The sequence below is a fragment of the Octopus bimaculoides genome, chromosome 23, assembly GCF_001194135.2.
Source record: "Octopus bimaculoides isolate UCB-OBI-ISO-001 chromosome 23, ASM119413v2, whole genome shotgun sequence".
Classification (NCBI taxonomy): Eukaryota; Metazoa; Mollusca; class Cephalopoda; order Octopoda; family Octopodidae; genus Octopus; species Octopus bimaculoides.
The window spans coordinates 34,351,613-34,360,342 of record NC_069003.1 but is presented as its reverse complement, the minus strand read 5'-3'; the positions used below and the strand labels follow the sequence as shown (position 1 = coordinate 34,360,342).

At 36.8% G+C, this 8,730-nt stretch overlaps 2 protein-coding genes across 2 annotated transcripts in view; one reads left to right on the top strand and one right to left on the bottom strand.

Moving 5' to 3' along the window:
* LOC106871204 (myotubularin-related protein 14) overlaps window positions 1-7,167 on the bottom strand; it is a 19,833-nt gene extending 12,666 nt beyond the window's left edge. Inside the window, exons 1-4 of the mRNA XM_014917551.2 lie at window positions 6,684-7,167; window positions 1,703-1,759; window positions 1,055-1,173; window positions 502-610 (exon numbers count right to left, since the gene is read on the bottom strand). Of these exons, the coding sequence (XP_014773037.1) occupies window positions 502-610; window positions 1,055-1,173; window positions 1,703-1,759; window positions 6,684-6,788 (390 nt within the window). The 5' untranslated portion in view covers window positions 6,789-7,167. The remainder of the gene's footprint in view (window positions 1-501; window positions 611-1,054; window positions 1,174-1,702; window positions 1,760-6,683) is intronic.
* A 173-nt stretch (window positions 7,168-7,340) lies between these two features.
* The window catches only part of LOC106871205 (mitochondrial tRNA-specific 2-thiouridylase 1), a 6,463-nt gene continuing 5,073 nt past the window's right edge, over window positions 7,341-8,730 (top strand). The window contains exons 1-2 of the mRNA XM_014917552.2: window positions 7,341-7,465; window positions 8,105-8,202. Coding sequence (XP_014773038.1) covers window positions 8,118-8,202 — 85 coding nt within the window. The 5' untranslated portion in view covers window positions 7,341-7,465; window positions 8,105-8,117. The remainder of the gene's footprint in view (window positions 7,466-8,104; window positions 8,203-8,730) is intronic.

Sequence of the window (8,730 nt, the reverse complement as noted above, 5' to 3'; positions counted from 1 at the left end):
ACAATCCTTCCCTCTCCCTCTAAAACACACATACAGTCACACAATCCTTCCCTCTCCCTCTAAAACACACACACACACACACACACAAAGAAAACTAAAAGCCTCTTCAATGCAGAAAAAAACAATATAAGAAATAATCTAAATTAAAACACAAAAAAATAAAGAAAAATATATGTAAAATACAATAAAATAAATATTTTTAATGCTAATTAGTGTGTAGATAGATGGCAAGACAAGAGGGGGTAATGAGAGAGAGAAAGAGAGAGAGAGAGAGTGGCTAGGGAGTGTTTAAAGAGAGAGAGGAATGATGGAGAGAGAGAGGGATGATGGAGAGAGAGAGGGGTAGTTAGAGAGAGAGAAAGTGATGATGGTTAGAGAGAATGGGATCATAGTTAGAGAGAGAGGGGTTAATTAGAGAGAGGAGGTAGAGGTAGATTGGTAAGAGTGTGAAAGGAGAAAGGAGGAGAAAGAAGATGAAAAAAGGAAAGAAAGGAAACGTACTTTGCCTTCAAAAAGAATGACTGGCACCACAAAGCGACCTCGACATCTGGCTGATCGTGCCGCCCAAAAGAACTGTTTCAGCTTCCCGATATCCAATAAGTTCTCATATCTGCAACAACAACAACAACAATTATAATTTCTAAAGTTATAGAGACAAGACCCAGAAATGCCAAAGCCTATTCGAGGAAACTTCTACATCTGTTTGTAAACCCTGAATGCATTTCAAGCTATTTGGGTGCCATCAGCATCTGTGTACTACAAGAGAGAAAACCCTGAAACAACTTCAGAAATATCTGCTTCCTGAAAGTAAATCAAATGAAGGTTAGCAACAGGAGGGGTAAATCAAATGAAGGTTAGCAACAGGAGGGGCACCCAGCCCTAGAAAATCTACCTCAAATATACTTTGCCCACTTCATGCAAGCATGTAAAAGCGGACATTAAAAAAGCAATCGTGATGACACGCATGCACTTAGTGCTTCTTATTTGCTTCTACATTCCATGAATCTGTACGTTTAGAAAGAGATGTTGTTGTTGAGAGTGATGCAAAACTTACACATCTGAGTCTTGGCCATTGGACAATTCTTTATTGCTGACCATCTGCTTCTCATATTCCAACACGAACACCTTGTAAGGGTAATGGCAACACAACTCTCCATTCAAGTTGGGGATCACCTGAAAAAAAAAAGGATCATAAAGTTGGAGAAAAAGCAGACTTGTTGAGTGAAGTAAAATTAAAATCACAATCAGAATCTCAATCAAATTGAAATCAAAATGGAAATTGTAGTCGTGGCCGATACCAGTGCCGCCCGACTGGCTCCCCATGCCAGTGGTACGTAAAAAGCACCATCCAAACGTGGTCAATGCTAGCCTCCAGCCCCGCTCCGACTGGCTCCTGTGCCGGTGGCACGTAAAAAGCACCCACTACACTCCTAGATCTCTACTTATACTTCGACAAGACAGTTGACACATGCAATGTTTGCATCATATTTTTGCAGGAAACAAACAAAAAAATATTTCTAATCCCCATAATCAGAATTAAATGAAATGTCTAGCAAGAACAAACAGAATTGTATTGCTAGAAATGAGGCAAAAGAAAATCCAAGGCCTGAAATTTGATGAACTGTCAGAGCTTGGATTAATTATTGTTTAATGACTCCCAATTAATTAGTGAGAAATAGGTTGACAGTTTTGGAAAACTTACAGTATAGGCATAATCTTTATTAAACAGTCTTTCACAGTCGTCCGTGTAGAGGAGACCCTGAAATATGAGATTGAGAGAATGGTAAAACTTTACAAAAACATTCAACGAGACAGATCTTGGAATTTACACACTTGAGAGTTTTAGGTTTATTTGGTAACACAATGAAGAGAGTGGAACTGGTGATGTGTTATACAGAACAAGCACATAACACACACATATACACATGCGCACACATACACACATTTATATAAAGTGAAAAAAAATGTAAAAAATCCCTTTCGGCTATGGTTGACCATGGGATTGCCCCTAGAAAGTCCCTCTCCAAGGCACAAGTCTAAGTAAGGTTATTTGTGGACGACCAGCAGTCACCCATACGTACCTGACTCCCCTCTACATGTCACCGATGCCATCCAAGGGAAAGGCCGTTACGGCTTGGCACCAGTGACATTGGAACTCATTTCTACAGATGAGTAGCCCAGTCTGGGAATCAAACTCACAACCTCACAATTGTAAGCCTGATGTTCTAACCACTGAGCCATGTGCCTTCATATATACATATATATAATGATGTATAACATTTATAATATATACACTAATGCAGAACAGCACCAGCTGCAGTATCTTGTTTCAGAGAAGCTTGTGAGACTTCTGTGTGTGTCATTTCAAATCAAAGCCAGCATCGAAAATGGTCATAAAATGAGAACACATTTACATGTAGACATCTACATCCATGTATATACAGACATATGATATGTCTCCAATGTATATACCACACACATTTAGTCACACCCATTTCTGTATACATTGTTGGCGTCAAATGAATTTCTATACTTTAGAAAGAATATGAAATGATTCTTTTTTGGTTGGAATTGGATCTCAAAGCACATAAGTGCTGTAAATAATCCTTTCTACTATAGGCACAAGGCCTGAAATTTGAGAGAGGGGGGATAGTCGATTACATTGACCCCTGTACTCAACTGGTACTTATTTTATCGACCTTATTGTTGTTATAGTGGTCAGAGAGAAGGCATGGCAGTGTCAGGGGTGTAACAGATTTGGTGAGTTGCAATGATTGAGTTTTGTCTCTTGAAATTCTTCGCTCAAATCATACAGGACTTCACTTTACTTTTTGTTTTGTCAGGGTTTTATAAAAATATTTGCAACTCAATTCAATTGACCAAATTCTTCCCTAACAAAACTGTTGAACTTTGCCAAAGTCAGAAGCCATTATTATTGTCATTTTTATTGACAGATAGATTCGATGATTTATAGTGCTAGGGTTTTGATCCTTTTTTTTTTACATAGGAGCAGGCTTGTGTGGTAAGAAGTTTCTCAAACACCAAGGCACCACAGAGTGGGATTGAACCCAAAACCATATGGTCGGGAAGCAAATGTCTTATCACTCAGCCATGCCTGCATCCCCACCACCACCACCACCACCACACACACACACACACACAGCCATCCCTGTACCCACAGAGGTAGATAATTATCTATCATCCCTTAACAGTAATGAACCAAGATTAATTCAGTCTAAAAAAAATTTCCTTTAGTCACATGACTGAAATAAAGAATTCGGTAGCAGAATAATGAATGAAAAGAGAAATAAGGAGTGCTTCTCACACAACAGAAATTTATTTTTAAATCTTTATATTTTGTGCACAAAAACCTATCTTCAGAAGAATACTGTCAAAGAAATGAAGATGGGCCTTTGTGTCCAAAATATAAAGGATTTTATATGGGGAGGGGGATAGTCGATTACATCAACCCCAGTTTTCAACTGATACTTTATTTATCGACCCTGAAAAGATGACATGCAAAGTCGACCTCAGCGGAATTTGAACTCAGAACGTAGCGGTAGATGAAATACCGCTAAGCATTTCGCCCGGTGTGCTACCGATTCTGCCAGCTTGTCGCCTTAGTAATGATAATGATGATGATGATGATAGATAATAAATACATTAGTTAAATGTTAAGATTTTCATGTAAAACAGCATTGGATGACATCAGTTGTGTGGTTGATCAGCAGATGCAGGGTTCACTACTTGTCAAGAAGACCCTTTTTTTTTTGTTTGTTTTTTGTTGTTGTTTGGTTTAGTTAACAAAAGAAGCGTGGCTCTCCCTTTATCTTCTGCAGAACACCCCAAATTGATGGGGGGAAAAAGGAAACTCCAAGACTGTCTTATCAAGAGCAAAGAGCTTTCCTAAACGCTTACAACAGACTGGACCCTACTAAGGGCAACCAAGGAGCAGGTAGTGATGACGTTAAGATAGTTAGCAGATTAATTCTACCATCCGAAAGCAGGCAGTCTATCCAATGATCTTCCAATTCACAAGGCCATAATTGAGGCTGGAATGTGGCGTCTCATAAAAGACACAGCCATGTTTTTGTGGTGTGACGTCTCAAGCTGGTTACTCACAATTTCTCAGATAAAAACACATGAACGACCAAGAGAATTATTGACCTGTCCTATTATTCATTGATAGATCTAAACTATCAACAGACTGAATACTGTTCTAGATTTTCAGCAAAATATATCTGCTGTTCCCTCATCACTTCCTCCTTTTTCTTTGTCTTTCTCTTTTATCTCACATCATCATCCATCTCAGGTTATGCTAATCAAGCAAGCATAATTGGCATAAAATGAGCCTAAATGGTTTCTTCAAAAATCCATTTACATTTAAGATAGATATTTTCCTCCCCAATTTTTGCGGACACTAACCACTTCACCATAAAATATAGGAGTGGTTGATTGAAACAGAGGAAGCACACACACACATACAAAGACAATCATACAAGAGTGTTGATTGAAAGCAATTCGTTTTCTATCCTGTTTTATCAGTGTGTGTTATTTACAGCTTATGAAGAACTATTTAGAACAAGGAGGTTGTTAGGATAGCAGTGACAACACCATCCTATCATTCATTCAGAAAATACATTGGGTCATCCCATAAATAATGCGGTTTTTTCAATTGCTTGAACTAAAAGTTGGAGGGGGGTGCAGGATAAACTACCTGCATTAACTTGCTATAAAAGCAGGTAGTAATTTTACCTTGTACATATTCTTAGTGCAAGTTTTGAAGAGTGCAGTTCGATTTTAACAGTTATTTTTTCAAAACTATAATGGAAGTGTGAAAGGAACATATTCAGCATATTTTGCTTTATGAGTTCATTAAAGGCAACAACGCAACAGAAAGTGTGAAGAACATTAATGCAGTATATGAGGATCGGACATTAAGCGTAAGCCAGTGTCAACGGTGGTTCCAGAAATTCCAAGCTGGAAACTACAGTCTAGAAAACGAGTCTCGTCCTGGAAGATCTGTAGAGCTTATTGAGGACATCCTGCAAACCCTGGTGCAAAGAAGCTTGGATTGGGTCATTCAACCATTCACTTGCACATGACAGCCACAGTTGTCAGAAATCTTTACAAGGATCAATACAGGAATTTTTAATGGTTGGACATTAGAGAATCACCATGAAATGCAAGACAAACAACAACAACAACAACTTGGCTGTCGACACCAGGAAGTTGCACTGTTATACATATAAACACATACACATATATATATATACAGATACACATGCAATTAAATACACATGCAGATCAGCTGAGATGACACAAAACACTCAAAACAAACAATGATTATTGTAATAAGTAATTAATTATAATGATGATAATTAAAGGCATTAATGATACACCATATCAGTAATGAGATAGATAATGGCATACTTCCACTTAGTGATTCTGATAAGAAAGAAGCATGGAAGAGTTACTAGGCAAGACTATAAAATGTGAAGAATGAATGGGGTAAAGGGCAGTCTCCGTCGTGTGAACCCAATAGAGGGACCAGCTATTCTAGTGGACAGCGGAATGGTAGATAAGGCAGTTATCCAGGTGCACGCATGGCTGTGTGGTAAAAAGTTTGTTTACCAAGCACATGGTTCCAGGTTCTTTGTCTCTGAGCTTGTACCCAACCGCTTGGTAACCGGTGCTGGTTTGTTCACGTCCTCTTAAATTAGTGGTTCGGCGAAAAAGACAGAGAGAAAAAGTATCTGGCTTTAAAAAATAAATACTGGGGTCGATTTGTTCGACTAAATCCTTCAGAGCAGTGCACCAGCATGGCCACAGTCCAATGAAAAGAAAGAGTAAAAGATTCTAAAACACGCTAAGATACGAATCTACTTTTTAAAAAGAACCATATTTCTTTGTTTTCAAATGCCTTTCTTTATATTGCACATCAACACCATATATACATATAACACGAGTCAATGGGGGGAGGAGCTACTCGTTTTGGGGAAAAAAAACATTGGACAATAAAATTCTAGCTTTACAAAAAGACGTGATGGTCATAGCTGGTATGGTTTTGGTCGTAGATTTACTCAATCAACACCATCACATTAACAACAGGTTTTTAACATAAACAAAACTACTCCATCTATTTTCTTTGATAACATCTTTCTCTTATACCAAATTCACACACACACACATATATATATACACACAAATAAACACGTCTAAACAGATAGACAGACACGCACGCACACATTAATATATATATATATATATATATATATAAATAAACACATGTACAATATCTATATTTGTTATATTGGGTGTGGACACTATTATAGAAAATACACAAAACAGAATAGTGACTGTCAAGTGAATCGACCCAGCGTATGTATTTATAGATGGGTTTTATATACATACACAATAGATATCAATTATGTATGTATGTATGTATGAATAGATAGATAGATAGATAGATAGATAGATGGGGCGCATATAACAAATATTATAAGTGGAAGAGTAAAAATATGTAAGACTTTTCTCAAGTTTAGAATGTGACGTTGTTTTTGTTTTCTACATTCAAACGGCGGAGCTTTGCATCTTCGAAACCATCTCTTTCCTCCTCCGAGGAAATATCTGAATCGTTGAAAAGAGAATAGAACATGCATATTTATATACATAGTCTTTACCTTAGCATCATCTTTGCTGTTAGCTCGGTGTGAAGTATGAATGAAATGTTGCAGTAACTTAACTAAATCTTCCTCCACAATTTCTCGGTTCTTTAAACCACTCATGGCTGGAGGCTTTCACAAACTCTGCTTTCTCTCTCCTTTTTCTTTCCCACCTTATCGTTGTCTGTCGGCTTGTTTTTTTTTTAGTTAATATGAAATATTATACTGTCCATTTAGTCGACATGACATAATTGCAACAATTCCAAAACTGTTTTGGGTGGGTGTGTATATATATATAAATCTATAAACACCACTTTATACGTGCAACACACAAATAAATGGTAAAAGCTATTTATTTTTTGCACGGCTATCGCTGATCCATTTTCGTTTAGCTTAATAATGCATTTATGTGACTATATAAATACACATATATATATGTGGTTAGTAGGCATGTATGTATATATACACCAGTTAAATGTTGATGTCTAATCATCGACAACAAGAAAGACAGAGCAAGGATAGTAATGAAAGGAGAAGGAGTAACCAATCGTTGCGTTCGTTTCAACAAAGTTCGGAATGCTTGGCATGGCTTCAGCCAATAGCAGACGACATCTGTTAAATTGCTATTGTTGTTCAGCCCCAGGTCATTTCTGATCCAGTAGACCTGGTCGGTTCCCCTGTTTTATTCTCATTACGTATTAAATAATAAATTGGAATATTTATAAAACTTGGAATTTCCACGAATTTTCATTAGTTGGGTAATGTGATGTATTAGATAAAATGCCTTGCAATGTTTTATGGTAAGCCTTCACGTTCTGAGTTCAAATCCAGCTGATTTCGACTTTGGCTCTTTTTGTGTGTGTGTGGTTGATAAAATAAGTACCGGTTAATTATTGATGTTAATTAAATAAATCAAGCCATCCCAGAAAGTTTCTCTTCTTGTGCTTATATTTAAGCAGATTAATTTTCATCACCGGTTAAGTTCCCGGTTAAAATTTATTCCGCACCTTTATTTCTGTCCTTATGTTTTCGGCAAGAAATCGTTAATTTTTTTTTTCCTTCTAATTCAAGGGGAGGCTTTATTTCACTCTTGAATAATTTACAATAATGATATATTTAAAATCCTAATGTAGTAACAAGATTTTAAATAAGTTCGTTGAGGCTGCGAAAATATTAAAAACCTGAGGCAGAAGTTTTTGATATTGCTTCGTGGGTGTCAAAGTAAAAAGTACCCTCAATCAACGACAATAATAATTATAATAATAATTTAATAATTTAAGATCTGAAGCCTAATTCAGGTTATTTAATGCTTCCTGTCGCCTTTACGAAGATAAAACACTTGCAATATTATTACACAATCGTTCACGTTTAGATCCAAATAATACGGCGATGTACCCTTAACTCTCTCGTTTCTCATTCTCTCTGTTAATTCTTGTTAGAATTATCTCAGACATGATCAATGGATGGAAAACTGTGGTGTGTGGAATATCCGGAGGAGTTGATAGTGCTGTCGCAGCTATTTTACTTCGTAAAACAGGTAAAGAAAGAAGATTTTTTTTTTAATTGTCCTTGAACGTAAAGGTAAACTTCCAGTGGAACCAGTCTTCGCTGTTTTATTTATTGTATTTCACATTTAAACATAATTAATAAATATATCAAATCGACTCAACAGTTGACTAGTGACTTCTTATTTTGTCGACCTCGGAAAGATGACATTGAAAATTAGCCACGGCAGGGTTTGAACTCACAACTTGAATTGTCGTAATTAAACACAACGGACCTTTTAAACAACGTCCTGACAAATCAATGGATATAGGATCTATCGTAACTTCCTATTTCATTGCATCTTTAATAATAAAAAAAAATCAGGTGAAGCATCGTTACACTATACCCTGGGCCTTGTTCAATTTGAGGCAGTGAGCTTAATTATCCCCCCCCCCTTTTTTGTTTACTTCTTTTCATGATTGCGGGTTAGAGATATTTTGGTCCAGATGGACTATATGTAATCTGAACCTTTCCCCACTTACTTTTTTTTTTTCACGGAATCCCACGTTTTAGGCTATGG